We start from the raw sequence: 17,775 nt of genomic DNA, 5'->3' as shown, positions 1-17,775 counted from the left end.
GCTGCTTGTGTGTGGAAATGGTTTCACTGACTGACATATGGTTGCTACACAGAAACTGCAGCTTGAGGACACGTTTAATACTATTAGCATTCTGACCCTGAGGATGAGTGGGGAGGTTACTGCAGAACACGGCCAGACCTCCACCCGGCTGACACGCCAGCTTTCCAGCAGGACTTTTTCCCTCAACACCCCATCACGTTAATCTGGACTCTGGCTCAATTTAAGCCCAGATAGGTCGTGTCCTAAATAGGGCCTCGCGAAAGGCTACACATCCTCACGTTATCACCCTGTTGTCTCCTGATATGAGTCTGACGGTCCAGAAACAAATTAAAAATTTCCCTCCATGCCACAGGAACACTTCTCCTCCACACCGTGAGCTACATATATAAAACATAATTAGGCAAAATACTGATGTCCATCTCGGCCACTGTATTCAAGTTGGCAAGGCAACTTCTGGCAGCTTCCACAAACCAGCGCCCACTCCTGCATATTTTTAATGGGTGAATTATAAGTTTGTTAGATGTATTTACACACTAATCAATGTATATGTGTAAAATACTCTTTATATAATATAGGAGGACCACCAAAAAAACTAAACAAAACAAATTTATCCTCTTTTATAATTCAGAGGCTGGCACAGCTGAGCTGCCACTTCCCTTTGGATGACAATACAGAGAAAAATCATTTAAGTAAAACACTGTGCGGCAGGATGGTAAAAGAAAAAGAAAAAGCCTTTTATCGAGTGAGATACAAGACAGAGCTGGAACATTGTAGTCCTGTCATGGAAATAAATGCGTTTTTAATCTAAAAAAAAATCCTCATCTGGACCTCATACATTATATAAAACAGAGTGAGGCCATCATATTAAACCTTTTGGGAGAGAAAAAAAAAGTGTGTTCATACCCTGTGTGTCTCCTTACAGATACATGCTGGACTATGGAAAATACATTTTTAAAAAGGCCTAGCCAGAGGCGAAAGAAGTTAAAAATGATTGTTTTTAAAAGTTGTATTTCATTTCACCACTGAGGCAAGAGTACATTGGTAGTAATAATAATAATAATAATAATAATAATAATAGATTGCATTTATATAGTGCTTTACAATTCATTTACTCTCACATTCACACACTGGTGGAGGCAAACCACAGTTGTAGCCACAGCTGCCCTGGGGCAGACTGACAGAAGCGAGGCTGCCATATCGCACCATCGGCCCCTTTGGTCAACACCAGTAGGCGGTAGGGTGAAGTGTCTTGCCCAAGGACACAACGACCAGGACAGACAGAGCTGGGGACTGAACCGGCAACCTTCCGGTTACAAGATGAGCTTCCCAAACCCCTGAACCACGGTCGCCCTAAGAGTTCACAGACTAATGTCTTTACATGTAGCCCCATTTTGAAGATTTAGAATCAAAAAATTTCCAAACCTACAGCCAACACTGATGAGAAGTCCTCCCATATACAGTTGTACTTCATAATCCAGGAGGCTTGTTCTAAGTGTGTCTATAATCTGTCTTTTCTTTCACCTCCCAGGTCAATGACAGTATGCTACTTTAGCCTGAAATGCAGTAACTTAATCTTTGAGTCCAATTAACCTTTTGTCATTAAACTGTTCCAGGAAGCAGTGAAAGCCCTCATTAACCTAAATGGCGCCTGTATTAGCTGGATCTGACCGAGGTGCATTTGTTTTTGTTTCATGTCCTATGGATTTAAATCCACACTCCCAATTAGTTAACCATGCCATTATCAGTATAATGATCAGTAAGGCCTTTTCTGGAAATTGCAGGATAGCAATTTCCAAATATTTGGGTAATGGATGCTTTGAATGCTATTACAACAATAATGATGGTCTTTCTGTGCTGTACGATTACATAAGCAGGCTGGGCATGCTTTCAAACATACTACTGATGTGACGCTAGAAGCTCAGAGGACTCAGCCAGACTGCAAAGTCTGTGAACGCAGGGTCAGCAGAGGAGGACAGACACAAAGAGACAGAGGGAGAGAATGACGGGTAGATGGTGTGTAGGAGTTAATGTAACAGAGTGAAGCCCGGTCATACAGTGATCCGTTTGTAATCAGCTTTTAGACGCTGGAGCTGAGACGTTGCAAGACACAGTCTCCACTGTTGAGCAGTGGGCTGCTTGGATCAAGGCAAGGGGCAAAAAGACCAGCGCATATATGGTCTGTGCTGGAGAGCTGCAGCTGCTCTATTGAAGACGAGGAGCACAGAGAGGTTCTGGACTCTCTGACAGCAGCTGGTAACAGCTTCTTCAGCAGGTGGTTTGGCTTAATTATTAGAATAAAGATGCCAGCAGCCCATCTCTCCTTTTTTCCCCGAGAAGATGGGAGAAGCAGGCACATAAAAACACAGCCAAGTGTACAACATCATGTCCGCCACCAAATAAAATGGAGCACTAATTGTGCTGCATCCTGAGGAAAAGGAGAACTGATGAGGAAGATATGATGAGTGAAGTGTTTTGAGGACAAATAAAAGGCAGAAAGCATTCGGGCAATGGCTAAAATCATATTTCTATCCAGACCCTAAACTCTGTCACAGCTCTCTCATTCTTAATTTTAGAGTTAGTACAACACACTGTGAGGAACTCATCTGTGACCTCATCTTTAGGTGGAATTTGACTACTTACTGAAGGAATTTACTGTACGTGATAAGAGACTGACTGAACAAACTACTATTTTAGGTCTTATACTAATGTCTCAGATCAGTGTAATTACAGTCTGAGTCAAAATGAAACCTTAGATGGGCGAGGTCATCTTAGACATGTGCAACTAAGAAACAGCATTAACAAACAAAGTCTACTCAAACTTTTAATCTTTCTGCTAGTACTGATTAATCTGTTGTGTATTATTAATAACAGTTTAGTCATTTGGTGTGTGAAATATTACATAACAGTGTTACATAACACTAACGACATTTTTCAAAGCCTCAAACTTGTGTTTCTTGTTTTTAAAACAAGAAGTCCAAAAACCAAAAGACATTCAATTTATAATGACAAAAAGTTGTTGTTTTTTTAACTTTCTTTTTAAATTAATTTTAAGTACTTAACACAGAAATCAATCATACAATACACTCTGGACTCTTACTTTGGAGAAGGATATGATCAATCCATCAGCCATTTTGCTGACTCAGCCTCTGAGGACAACGGCCAAAATTTCACCTTAGCCAGCAGATATCTGGGCCAAGAAGTGTTCATGGTCATTGTTATTGAATGGAGAAGCTAAATTGCTAATAGCAAATGGTTAAAGGAGTGCAACTTGTGCAGGTTAAAATTATACAATCCCTATTTTGCTCCAAGGGAGAGCAACAGGAAACCAAAGCCTGTTCAAACATGATCAGAAACAGACACCAAAGCTAAATCAAAACCTTGTCCCTTTCGGATTATGCTTCTATGCAGATATTAATACAGATTAATGTAAATCAAACTGCAGTGTCACAGAAAGCCTTCTGATTCAACACCTATTGAAAGGAGCATAACACAGTGGGACTGGAGAAATAAATAAAGGCTGACTGAGTCAAACAGTCACTTATGATTACTGCCTACTTATTGATCAGAGTCCATTTAATTAGGCACTGTTATCCTTCAGTCTCTGCCATCACTGATATGGGGATTAAGTGCTGAACATGCTTCTGTGTAATCCTAGGAGCCCACAGAGCAACCACTTACGCACCACTCAATCAATGAGGTTTGGGATTTGTGGTAAAGCCATGTGAATCCATGTAAGACCTTGTCCAAGGAGAGGGCTTTCTATAAAGTTCTTAAAAAGGACAGTTACAGGTATGGAAAGTCAAAGGTGTATCTGTGTGCGATTTTTGTTTTTAAGATCAGACTAGTGGCTGTATCCATCACTGCATCAGGATAGGAAAAATTCCACATCCTCCCCCCCCCCAAAAAACACAGAAGCCTAACAACCGGACGTTTCTGTGGCAACAGTCTGTTGATGCCGCTGTGTTTATGATCTGTCTCATCCCACCTCTTATCCCAGTGCTCCTCCCTCAATGGATGACAAAAAAAATCCCCTTTTTAATCAGCAGTGACGGTGCCTGACCCAGATTGCCTCTAGAAGACTGCCTGGCAGCAGAGTCGGCAGGGATTCGTGATGAAGAGGAAAAGGTGTCACAAGCATGTTCAGACCAAAACAGTGGCTGTGAATACAGTAGGGTGCTAAAAGTACAATAGAGATAATAATGAAAAAATGAATAATAAGATCAGATGGGTTGCAGCCAGGAGTTTCAGTGTACGACTGTGTAGGTTGCAGTGACAGAGGTTAAGGCTTTCATATCATGCCATCCTGTGATGATCCATATCATCTGACCTATTTTTAAAAGGCCAAATGTACACTTTTTTCACTCCTTGATGGTGCAATTTCAGACTGTAAAAGGTCTTTCACCATCAGCGGAACTATAAAAAAAACAACAAAAAAAAACAGTCACAAATTGGTCAAACTCTGCAGATGTGTATTGCATGACTGATAGTGTCGGAAAACAAGCAGCTAGAAGGATGAACCTATTGTCTCAACCGTTTGTTCAGTTTTGTATGACAATCTGACTTGAAACCTTAATCTTAAAGGTTAAGGATGGGACTGCATGGTAGAGCTGCTCTGAAGGTGCACAGGACTGTAAAGGAGCCTTGTGGAAAATCAATATAGTAACTGTCTATTGAATGCTCATTAACTGGCTAATTGTTTCTTCTCTCAATAACACACTATTTTTCACACATTTTAAGGTATTTATCCTTTGTTTTTGTTTTTTTATTTGATTCCTTTTAAACTTTGTAAATGTAATTCAATTTCAACAATTTAGTTGTTAACAAGTGAAACATCTGATCAGCCCAGCCAGATATAAAGTGGAATAATCACAGCATGAGTGCAATATTAAACACAAAAACAACAAATTGACAGGGAGGTGATTCACTTTAGATGACGAGTGCTCCTACTACACAGCAGAAATCTGGAATTTTACAAATCACCCCTTGTGCTAAATTCACACCAGTGTGAGGTTAATGAAACATTATGAGATAATTTTCCAAACTGGCCTCATTTGATTTCTCTAGATAAACAAACTCTTTAATTGGCTCTCAATGTCTGCAAACAGCAGCTTGTGCAAAATCTAACTATAAACTGATCAGTATGTCTTGTCTTATCGCTGCACGGGACTGAGAAATGACCTCATTAGAGGCAGGAATGGCGGAAGACTTGCATCAAACAACTCCTTTTACACAAATTTAATGAACCTTTCACTCAGGGCAAGTTGCTAATCAATTATAGTGATTTCCCCATTTACCAAAACTGGAGCACTGTTAAGGGTGCAGACTCCCTCTGCTCTGCACTATGTCTGCTTGCTTCCTCTCTGACTCTTACTTGACGTGCTACTCAGAGTATTCAGGGATAATTAGTGATTAGCTCTAGGACCGCATGTTGTTGACCGGTTGGATACAAGATAATCTCGTGTTCATTGCCCTCTATAGCCTCTAGAACCAGACTAGAAGTAACTGAGCAGGGAGTGTACACTGTATCAGGGCCTGCAACTCAATGCACTGTAAACTCCTCTACGCCAATCAGCCTGTAGAGCAGCAGACGGTTGCATGCTGTCACATATGGCGGACAGATAGTGTTCATTACAGTGATGCAGGGAAGCAGCGGCTCACTGATGAAAGGTTACTGCAACCCTATTTATCATCTTGAGATAAACCAAACTAGTGTTGCTAGGCAAACTTTGCATGCAGCTTATACCGTGGATGGAAAAACCCATTTAGGATCTAATCCTTCAAGATGACATTACCATGCGCCGACTTTAAGTAGCTTATATAAACGCCATACCACAGCAGTGGTTTGGATTCAAAGCATTTTAGGAGGAATGTTGACAAGTTTCTCGAGGATCCCTCCGAGACCGTTGTCACTGCAACCACTCAACAGTTTTCTTAACAAACCTGAAGCTAAATTTATCTCTGAGGGGCTAAAGTAAACAAAAATGGTAAAATATATAAGTTTGAATAAATTAGCACTACATTTTGCCCTAGATAATAATGAGGGCTGAAGATAAAATACAAAAAAGCGATTGGAAGCAAAGTACAAAGACAGGAAACACATTTTTAAAGACTTTCCAGGTAGAAGTCTTTTTGGTATGATGTGGCTGTGAAAGTTTGCCACAGCTCTTTGTCAAAAGGAGACAGAAACACCTCTCTGTGTGAAAGGAAGTTGTACACAAGCAACAAGTGGAAAGTAAGACAGGTGACAGCCACACAGACCACCACAGTTTAGCGGCATAGAATAAGATAGAATTGATCTAGTAAAGGAAAGTTTGTATGTAGGCCGTAAGAAACCCCCACCCCCAAAACTTATAATCACTACAGTACTGCGTAAACACTTTCTATACGGGTGCAAGGAAGCTTTCCTGCAGGGAAAGAAGGATGTTGGTGGCAGCCATATAATCTGTGGTGCTAGCACTGCCAATTAACCACACTCAGCAAACTAATCTATTACTGTGTCTGTGATTACACATGCAATATTTAACCATATATGTTCAACTGAACTCCATTTTGACTATTTGTAACTTTTAGACTTGTAGATTTGTTCCGACTTTTTTCCCTCCCATTTACCCAATTAGGAAATTAGTCACTAGGAACTTCCCTAACCAAAGCTTAGACTGAGAACAAATTTGTGCTTATAACTGTATGAATCTCAGACTATGATGTTTGTTAGCAGATTAAATCACAGAGACCACAGATTGCTAGCTAACAAACTGCTTTTCCTAATAGTGTTTTCATTATGTTTTCAGTGATGACTGTGGCCAATAGGGCATATACAAATGTTCTCTCACTATGTAGACAGACAAAGACATTTGAACTGCAAAGACAATGAGAACTGTGAATGATATAAATAATTTTAACCTACAAATTTATTCCTGAATGTGCCATATTAGTTGTCTAGCTCCAGAAACGATTGAAGTGGAAGTTTGATTCATTATCCTAAAATAACTACATCATTTTTTTATCCATTTCATACTTCCATTCAACCCTTGTGTGTACTATACTGCAGGCAACGCATGCTTTACATTATGATGACGTAATCAGAGGCTGTTTAAAACGTCTGACACCTAAACAGACAGCTGTGTGAAGTCAGTAAGACACACAACATCAGCTCTAGAGGCTTCTGTGTGACTGTCCTGGACAGTGTATTTATGCAGTTGGGGGTCCTGTGGGAAGAGCCAAAATTAGAAGTGAATAATGAAAGGTCATGGAGCAGTGGGAATAGAGATCCTGTTGACGCAATCTGTCCAATCATATTTATTTCCTTTGGCCAGCGACCAGTGGCTACATCTAGACTGGAAAACAAACCAAGACAACAGCATCCAATAAAATACCTGATGATGCGCGACTCTGCAGTAGCAACGTGATTCAAACTGACTTCTTCAGAACACTAAGGTACTTTCTTTTAAGTAGAACATGTAGCCTACCACTTACCAATGGAGGCTTAGCAAAATAAAATCTATTAACAATGACAGAAAACATATTATAATCAGAAAGAGACCAAAAAGCTCTCTGAAGAGTCACAACAGACCAGCCTTTAGTGTGTTTTACAGTTGTTGTTAAAAGAGTAGAGACACATGCCTGCTGCGGTGTACACAGTAAAAGTAGGAAGGCAGAGCCTCTCGAGGAGTTGTTTTTCAGAGGCCTTTGTGGTATGCGTGAGCGTCCCGGCCCAGTCAGACCCACCTCATTGCTGGCTGGTTGGCATTCCTGCCTAACTCTGTAATTATGGCTCCTCTCCAGGCCTCTATGCTACACTCTCCCTGAACCACTGTACTGAACATGGCGCGAGACCTGCCCTCTTCAAAGGTATGTGCTCTTCACTTGGTTCAGACTAGTTAAGACTCTAATCTTAACAATAACTCATCACTGGGTGGAAATATGCTTTGACAACAGTGACAGGTTACAGCTATGCTGAGATAAAAACACCATCACTTACAGATTAGGATCATTAATTGTGCAGATATTTTTCAAACCGGTGCTGAGCTTAAAATGATATGATAGTGAATTAAACAATACATAAAAACATATTTCTTCTGCTTTAAATCCTGACTATTTGTTAACACTTGCAAGTGTGAACGTGTCCAAGTCTTAATGTGTCATCATTCTGCTGAAAATGAGACAGCAGTGGTTGCAGAGGAAGCTTTACTGTGTGTGCCAACACATCTGCCTGCCACTGCTGTGAGAACTATGTGTTAAAAGTAAGGTTTTATTGTTACAGAATTGAAAGGCGTGCTCTTTATGTTATGAACATTTCCTAAAAACCAAGCCTAAACTCCCCATCAAAACTTCAACAAAACACTCTCTGCAAACCTTTCTGCAGAGGTTAAACAGCCTGAAAAAGATTAGAATTGGAAAGGTGTTAAAGTATTAAATAAAGCATTTTTTTTTTTTCAATTAAATAATCTTGCAATGTTCACTTGATGGTCTATGATCCATATGATCCAGTTTTGAAGAAGCTGGAAGCTGAATTGCTGAACCATTTTTTCACTAATTATTTCACAAAGTGATGGATCCTTGCCATCTTTACTTCTCTACTTTGTTTTTGCTTGTTGTAAATTACTTATGTCATTAGTTTTGATCTATTAAACCAAGTGTTTTGATTATTATGTATGTGTCAATAAAAGAAACTAAAGAATCTCTTGTTTCTACTATTGCCAATTTAAGGTATAGTGTGTATTCTGCTTTTATTCGTTTTCTACACAGATGATCTTCACTGGTGTGTAGGGAGCTAAAGTAAACTATGAAACTGAAGCTAAAGACATTGGCCACAGAACCTGTTTAAAATTAATTAATGTGCAGTAAATAACCAAACACAGTGGAAGAACAACAAAGACTTATGAAACACAACTTGGTGTGTTTCTCAACATTGTTATTGCTGAAGTAAACTGAACGAATAATCCAAAAATGTAACAAAATATGAAAGGAAATTCAGACAATATACACCATTCATGGAGCTGGGGGCGCATGACAAGCCTGCAGCAGAAGGATTAGGACGATCAGCTGAGCACGACTCAATACCACATTGTTCCTCGCTGCTCACCGCTTGTTTTTCCTCCAGCTCTCCTAGCAGCTTATCAGAGGAAGGCAGGACCAAATCTCTCCCCCCTGTGCCTACCAAACTTCAATCACTCACAGTCCACTTCCCACTATAAACCGATTACAAGCATCAACACTGTGGTGCGAAAATGTCAAAGCCTTTTGTGATACTCTGAGCTTTGTTTGAAATCATAGAGATCCTGACAATGTGCTTTTTTTAAAAAAAAAAGAAGAAAAAAAAACATGTTGAAATAAACACAATGACTAGCAATCAAGAACATCAGCTTTGGCCATGAGATTACAAAGCACACTGCTGGCTTTGTCCACAGGTCACATCTGTATTGGAGTGACACACAGCACGCTGCTGTGCAAATGTATCAGGAAGGGTGTGTACCAGCCTGAACTCATCCTACATTCAGGCTCTCATTGTCTCTGCTGCACACTGATAACAAACATTGCCTGCTATTCAGACACATCTCATGCACTCTATCAAAGCTTGATGTTTCAATCTGGATAACAAATTACAGGCCCAGTCAAAACATAGAGACAGACTGATTGGGATTTTTGCCTGTGGTTTACATGTAAAGGGAAAGATTAATCATCTATAAATGTAAGTCAATGAAACCTTTTTTTTAAATGAATACACTGAAAAACTTATTTTCAATTCTGTGTGGTATATATATATATATATATATATATATATATATATATATATATATATATATATATGTAGCAAGAACCTCACTAGTCAAATTTACAAATTGTAAGGCCTCAGATTTAGTTGCTCTCTAATCTCTAAACAGCTACTGTGAATTCACACTTTTGCACAGAAAGCACTCTGAATTCACCTTAAACCTAGCCACATCAGCAGCATCCTGGATTTGAGAGAGGAGCGCAAACACAGCAGACCGACACATTTCGCCCATTTCTGGCCTCTTTACCACTTAAACCACTGCAATGGAGATTAAACAGCTCCAAGATGTGCTCACCTGGCACTCGCATGAACAGGCCTGCGCTGGGAACAAAGGGAGATGGTGTGCAGCAGAAGTGCACATGCATAATATGTTGACTTAAGCTATGTAAACATTAGACCTGATGGCGATGAACAAACACACGAGGTTTCATTTCCTAGGGAAATCAATGTGTTGCTCAAAAAGAGCAAAACGTTTCTTCCTTTGATGACACCCTAAGAATTTTTAATATGGCTCACCTATATAGAGTGAGGAGTCTTTCTTCTTTACGTGATCATCGATATAGGAGACCCCCAGGGGCTGCACTGGCGTGGCTCCAATCCCCAGCAGGACCTGGGCTCCGATCAGCAGCAGGTACATCATGTTGGTGTTGGCCTTGTTGTCGCATACATTTTTCTCCGCTTGCTGAGCCTCTGAACTGTTACTATTGGAGCAAAAATCCCGACCCTCATTAGTCCTCCACACTTCCCCTATCTCATACTGATTTGTTAGAAACTCGGGTAAAGCTGAGAGCAGAGCGCCGAGTGCCATGACGATGCCACCGCAGCCGATCAGACGGGGCCGGTGCGCTTTAGCCCCAAAATAGCTGACAAACAGGATAAGTGCCAGGTTGCCTATCTCAAAGCTGCTGGCTATCACTCCGACGTCAGCACTCTGTAGGTTGAACCGCCGCTCCAGGGTGGTCAGCACACTCACCTAAAAACAGCAGGACAAAAAAAGGGAACAAATAAGTAAAATGTGGGGCCATGCGAATAATGTGGAATGAACAAAAAAAAATGTGGAATACATATCTGGATTTTAAAACAAGAGCCATTGAGGAAGCATGATTATTCAAACATAAAACACACATTAACTATTAGTGGATCTAAATAGGGCCTGTGCTTGATTCTTTCAAGCACTGCTATAAATCACGTGTTTCCATCATCATCAGTCACATTGCTTTAAAGTGTGCCTTTCTACTGGAACATCCTGAATAACGAGCTGTTCAGATGTTCCACGCCGTGGCTCCTCCTAGGCAACAGGCCTCTGTTTCTGATTAGCTGGGCACAGCAACATTTACTTCCATTGCTTCTCTTGTTCACCAGCTGTCATCCAGAGCAAGAGTTAGAGCTTACCAGTAACTTCTAAACAAAGCAAACACAACAGAAAGGTTGTATAGGATCGTTTTTTGGCAACCCTGTTTGTCAGATACGATTTAGAGGTCAGGGAATAAATACTGTGAGGCCACATTTATAGTCAGGATATACAGAGACGGACAAATAACACTTTAAATTTAGTTAGACATGTGCATGCCATGATTTCTCAGTAAAGTCGGATCTGTGGGAACAGTCTCTCTGAGCAATGTGAACCACAGTGGCACATTTTAGAGAGTATAAAATGCTATTTATATATTTGGCTCAAACTGTCCTTTAAAGGGCACAACTACTTCCCTTTTCCCAACTGCCACTATGAAGGAGTTTTGATTGAATTACTAAAAAAAAAAAGAAAGAAAAGATCCTACTAACACAAACATCCCCTGAAAAGAGGGCCCCACCAGTCAACTTGCGGTTTCTGCTGCTGGAGCATTTTACACATTTCTTTCCCAATTATGGTGATTTAATGTACACAGTTGATTTAGGTTTATAAGCAGTTTTAATGCAGACATAATCTTTGTGGCTCCAAGAGGCTCCGTGCTTAAGGCTTAAATGTGGAAATGATTTGACAAAACTGCTCTTTTCGTCCGTCATGCAAACATACTCGAATGTTTCCTTACCTTGATGCTGTACATTTTAAGTGTTTGGTTTGCAGGAGGAATCACAGGGAAGCATCAGCTTAATTTTTTTAAACCGTAGAACATAGAATATATTTTCAGCTTTTCTTGTATTTAGCACCTTCACTTCCTCCACAGCTGTCTTTTCAGTGACAGCTCAACACACTGTGTTCTCCTGAAATTGAACTGCAATCTGTATCTGTGGGTTTACTGGGTGCATTATCTTTACTTTATTTACCTATGCACAATACTTACTACACAACAGGTGCGTAGACTGTCACTTCCAACAAAAAAACAATGCTATGCAGTCTATCTGTTTTGCCATTTGGGTTTAAAATAAGCTGTCTTCTGTGACTTTTAGAAGTTAGATGTGACAGCAGGTCATTTTTGCACTTCTCTGAACACAACTGCAGTGACTCTTTCACTACTTATCAAAGTGCGGAGAAGATGATTGTTGGGAGCGGCTCATGCCGGAGTCCTTCAGTGAAGTTTGTTAGATTGAAAACTTCAGAATGAGTCATGACGTTTCTGCCCCTTGGGTGGCTCTTTCTCAAGAATGCAAACATACTAGATGGGCTGCGGTATGCCTGGCTGGCTCTGCCCAGCTGGGATCTAAGCTCAATCCTGTTTTACCCAGCTGTTAGAAACAATAGTGAGCCCCAACAACCTGTTAACATAACAGCTGCAGCTCTACGCAGACATTAACATTGAAACAGAGGGAATAAAGCCACCACATTATCTCATCCCATTATCGAGAGCCTGCAGTCAGCACCTGTGACTGACAGTTTGATCAGTGGAAACCCTCCGGATGAGTCATACTCTGGTCTGCAGGTTCAACACGTTTCTGACTTCAACAGCCAGCTTTCCATCACTGATTTTTTCACTTACAAGCATAAAATACACAGGAAAAACTGAGAGGAATGCTTAATGGTCAGTGGTCAAAGCCACATTTTCTCCGCATCACAACTCAGACTGTGGAAATGTTTAATCTGTCTCACAGCAACAAAACAAACCTCGTCGTGCTGACAACCCATCAAATGAGAAGAGCAAACCTTATGTGAGCATGAGGAGACAACTTTTCTCGGGATGTACTGACCAGGCATTTACTTATCAACATGCAGAAGAAAGCTGCTCACTGCTGACAGTCACTTCTGCACATTGAGGTTTGCTGCATTGATGTAAATGTGCTGAAATGGTGCTATTTGTGATGGGAGAGCAACTGTTTATAACTAAGCTTCTGCTATTAGAATGGAATCCACTCTGTTTTATGAGGTGTGGCTTACAGCAGGTTGAAGGTTATCTAAAGGTATTCGAACAGGACTGCATAGGTTATTTTTAAAGAGCTATGTTAGTGGCATCCAAAGAAGCTGCCTCCACAGTTTAGGCCATGGGCACAGAGATAAACTTTTTTTATAGTACTTTTTCTTTTTAAATAACTTGTATAGCATAGTTTGAACACTTCTTTAGAAATGTACTGCAGTTTTCAAAACAACATTTTACACTTTCACAGAATCTTATATCTGACAGGTGTGTTAATGGTTATACTCGTGCTCCAATCAACAAAAATGGCTAAAGTAAACCAATAAATGTCTGGTAAGTTACTAAACAAATCAGATCCCACCTAAAACCTTATGTTAAAACATTATAGGGGTATAAGTACTGAGACAGCCATGTTTGGGCTTCCTCCGTGTTTGAACACACTTGGTGTGACAGGCCTGCAGCGCCAAGACAAACACCGTTGAGGTTCAGTTGTCGCACTTTGTAGCTCAAAGCTTTCAAGTGTCAGATTTGGTGGTTTTGTGAGAAGTGATAACATAAGCAATAGATTTTGAACTCTTGGGCCCTGCATACAAAAACTGACCAATGCTTTCTATTTATAGATTTACATATAACACCACACCCTAAGTTTAAAATCTTAATCAGGCATCACTATTTAAGGGATGTTTGAATATATTCATCATGCATGTGATCTATTGATATCAAAAAGCAGCGACAAAATACCTTTTTAACCATGGCAAAATAGAGCAGCTTAAATGGCCATACTTCAGATGAGTTGCTGTTTGTTTACCTATTGAAAGCCCATATCCTGAGTGCACATACATTATGTTAAAAAGCTTTGGCGTGATTGTAAGCCAGGACTTTAGTTTCCTGTAATACTGTGATTCAAACTCTGTGTCCACCAAACTGAAATGATTAGTCAATTAATCCAGTGAATCAAAAGATTTAATTCATTTTTGAGCTATTTTAGCAATTAATAAATCAGTTCTGTCATTTTACCAAACAGAAGGAATGGAAATATTCTGGTTTTAGCCTTTTATATGTCTTTATAATATCTCATCATAAACTAAATATCTTTGGGTCTGTACTATTAGTCTAGTATTGTAACATACCTAGTAATGACAGGGGAAAAAAGAAAAAAGTTATAGCCCTAATGTGCATTAGACCATTGAACTCAACTGCCTCGAACAATCTTTCATTATTTGCTTCAGACTCAAAGCCGTTAATTCCCTCTGTTCACTTGCACAACTAAAAAGAACAGGCCTAATAAATCACAGACTGCAGACGTACATGTGTGCTCTCATGTGTTTGTGCAGGTTAACCGTTCCCCTGTAGTCAAGCTGCTAAATCAGGAGGCACAGCGTGCTGTTACTGTAAGTGTCTTGTGCTGTAAGCAGCTCACAGAAATCAGAGGGGGTCGTGATAGTTAAATTTTGCCCCTTTGCTGCCAGCAAACACTCCTAAGCACCTTCATCCAATCAGACACCGCATTAGCTCATACAGGTCAACACCAGCTCATTAGACTGTCACCAAGCCAGGTACCTCAGTCCTGTCTGAGTAAATGATATTCCATGTAAATCAGCTCGGTGGGTTTTACAAACAAAAACAGGCCCAAAAGCTTGGCATGTTTGACTAAGTGAATGATTCCAAACCTCACCTGCAGGTCTATCTTTCCTTTCCTGTTTAAACAGGTGTCCAGTGCCAATATACTACAAAAAAAACTGCAACTGCCTGTTTAATCTGAAATAAACAGTGAAGAAAAAGACCCCCCTCCTCCCCGTAAGCGACTCCCGAGTGGCACCACTGTGCTCTGTTGTTGCTGGGCCACAGGATGCTTGATGCTCAGCAGGTTCAGTAAGAGTTAAGATAAGATGTTCCACTCCAAATATGGACAAGATATTTAGGGTTTTACTCTAATAATTGAACAAGCAAGCTGAGAAATCGGTGTGATTCTTGGAGAATAAACACTGCTAATGTTGAAACTAAATGTTCAGAGTGGTTCGCCCGAGGTTGTGAAAGATCCTCTGGGACCCTTTGAGGAAAAATTTGAAGCACTTCAGGGAGCTTTGTTTAACAAAATCTATATTAGGCATTCCTGTGTTCAAATTTTACTGTAACACTCCATCATCATCATCATCATCACCAAGACACATTTCGAAGATTCGTCAGAAGAGAGCAGATGTTAATTATCTTATTTCTCATACTACCAGTTTATTTGTATGAGTAATAGTAAATGTGAAAGCTTAAGTAATGGAGGGGAAATTTTTGACCTTGAATGTCATTTGGGGTCAAAGCAGCCAAATTCTGCCATCCTAAATATGTTTAGGCTGTTATTACTAAAGCTAACCAGAGTTTTAAAGTCACCCTCTGGTAAATGGATGGTAAATGATGATTTAGTTTGAGTTGTGACACATTAGAGATAAATTAGACATGAGTGAAAAGTAGCTATAGATGTTTTCCTCACAATAAAAACACAAGCAAAAGAGTGGTAAAGGGCATACTATCCTAAAGGGCAGACTTTACTCAGAAGAAGGCAGGTTTCTGTCCTGACACTGCTCTGCTGCATTAGTCAAAAGCATGCAGAGCAGGAAAAGCCCCAAATGCAAAAGCCTAGTCCCAGTAAACACAGATCTGAGCAGCCCCCACTGCAGTGGGGTCTCAGTTCACACTGCAGGCACTCCGAGTCCTGCGTGAGCTCGGGTTGTGTTGTACTCACCAGGTATGCTCCGACGGTGCCCTGTGCCAACATCAGGGCGCATTCCGATATTAAGAATATCTTGATATTTGAGAAGCACGAGGAGTTTTTGCGGGGACCGTCTGCTTCCAGCATGTCCCCGTCGCTCCGGTCCGGGTCCCTTTGCTTCTTCACCTGCATCCTCTCCTACGTTAGCCTCACAGAACTACGAGAAATCGAAACACACAGCAGGGTGACCAAAGGAACACACTGGCAGGTACAGTGTTTCGCTTTTCGCTTCCCCTGGAGGCTACATTCGGGGTGCTCCCTGGCGCCGTTCCTCTCGATTCAACAAACTGTACTCTTTCATCTGACAAGCTACCAAACACACATCCAAACTCCGCGGGGCTCCGTCGCTCGTCTGCGTCTAAACATTGCCTCCTTGTCGACGCGCAGAAACATGTGAACTCCCTGAAGGTGTTAGCAAAGGCACAAGTGAGACGCGGACACGTAGATTCCAGTCAGATCGCATGTTTCCGCCGCGGACTTTAGTGGTTTTTCGCGGCGGCTCTGAATTTTGCTCACCAGGTTCTTATTTTTCTGCTAAACTCCGGCCGTGCCGGTCTGTCATTATCCCTAACTCACACAGAGCTTGCCCTGCCTCCGCGCTCCCACCTCCCTGTACTACTGTCCTCCTCTGCGAGCACAAGTGCGGCCCTAGAGGCGCTGCAGAGAAGCGTCATCTCCGCTCAACTTACATCTACTACAGTAGTCCTGTGGGGCCTCGTGTTTGTTCTGTCCACACGTGTTTAAGAAACACTTAAATATAACAAATTACCATCTTCTCACACCATAAACTCTTATGTGGTTTTTGCTGGTTTGAGGCTAGCTGCTAAAGCGATTCGTTTGTCAACTACAGTTTTAAGTAATTTACCTAAGAAAAATGCAAATGAAGTGAAGAATACAATATGGTTGACACGCCATACTTTATACTAGTACTATTAAAATATAGAAATAGAATATAAAGACAAAAAACGGACCAGGACTTTAACGGGCTTCAGAGTTAAGCATTTTAGCTACCGCCATCTTGTGCCCTTTTTCTAAACCAGCAGTTGTAGAAGCTGTAAGCTAACTTAGCTGGCTAGCTAAACTGAGTAGCAAGAATCGCTCATTTACTTCAGTAATACAGTTCTAACTTTCGATCACGTAAAACAGGCTACAAATTATATACATGTTGGCCAAACCTGGCAGCCAACTTCTTAGACTGTCTTTTAGTATAAGAGAAGACAGAAATGGAACCCACCTGTCTCTAACCTACACTTGTAATAGGTCAGTTATTTTAAAACAAATATCCTTACAGTTGCCACAAACAAATAATTAGCTAAAGTGAGCAGACTGTAGGAAGGGATTACCAACATGCTAGCAGGGGCTCCATAGTGGGCCACAAAGGTATTGCAGGTGGTCCAAAGTAATAATAATGTACAGTTACATATTTATATAAATACATTTATCCATATAAAAAAAAGATAAAACTGGCAATATAAGGGGGTTAGCTTGTGCTATTAATCAATACTCTGACCTAAATGTACAACACATGTATTGACCTTTGTGTCTAATTTGCAGGTGGCTCACATATTGGGCTTATAACTTAACACAACAAATTCAAGGAAATATACCAATTTCTCTTGTATTTTAATTAGAGTGAAAATGTAAGATTGAGATTTTCTGGTTTTTAAGTGTGCCACAGCACTGGTGAGTTTGGGAATAGCTGTTCCATTTTAAATTTGGGGATTAATTTACTTTAGGAGCCTTCCCCTAGTGGCCATGTGAGGAACCGTAGTTTTATGACACACTTCCTACATGTTTGTAATGCTTATGGGAAGCTAGCATTCATCTGTTTGCTTTTTTATCTAACTCAAGGCAAAGTGACAGCTGCCTCAAGAATTGCCATTTAAATAGTTATCCAATCATTAAAATAGTTGTAAGAAGTTGCATGAATAATAAAACTAAAAATCATCCTGTAA

At 40.5% G+C, this 17,775-nt stretch overlaps 1 protein-coding gene across 4 annotated transcripts in view; it reads right to left on the bottom strand.

The window, feature by feature from the left end:
- Positions 1-17,216, bottom strand: part of slco3a1a (solute carrier organic anion transporter family member 3A1a) — a 36,405-nt gene extending 19,189 nt beyond the window's left edge. The window contains exons 1-3 of one of the 4 annotated variants that reach the window (XM_085167026.1): positions 17,055-17,216; positions 15,794-15,977; positions 10,289-10,745 (exon numbers count right to left, since the gene is read on the bottom strand). In XM_085167026.1, the coding sequence (XP_085023152.1) occupies positions 10,289-10,745; positions 15,794-15,952 (616 nt within the window). In that variant the 5' untranslated portion in view covers positions 15,953-15,977; positions 17,055-17,216. Of the gene's footprint in view, positions 1-10,288; positions 10,746-15,793; positions 15,978-16,509; positions 16,728-16,791; positions 16,935-16,995 lie in introns of those variants that run through there. The other 3 variants (XM_085167025.1, XM_085167028.1, XM_085167027.1) reach the window with 3 other exon arrangements.
- Positions 17,217-17,775: the final 559 nt, after the last annotated feature.

This window comes from Neolamprologus multifasciatus, chromosome 7, assembly GCF_963576455.1.
Source record: "Neolamprologus multifasciatus chromosome 7, fNeoMul1.2, whole genome shotgun sequence".
NCBI lineage: Eukaryota > Metazoa > Chordata > Actinopteri > Cichliformes > Cichlidae > Neolamprologus > Neolamprologus multifasciatus.
Note: the sequence above shows the minus strand (reverse complement) of the source record. Positions and strands in the feature narration are given on the sequence as shown.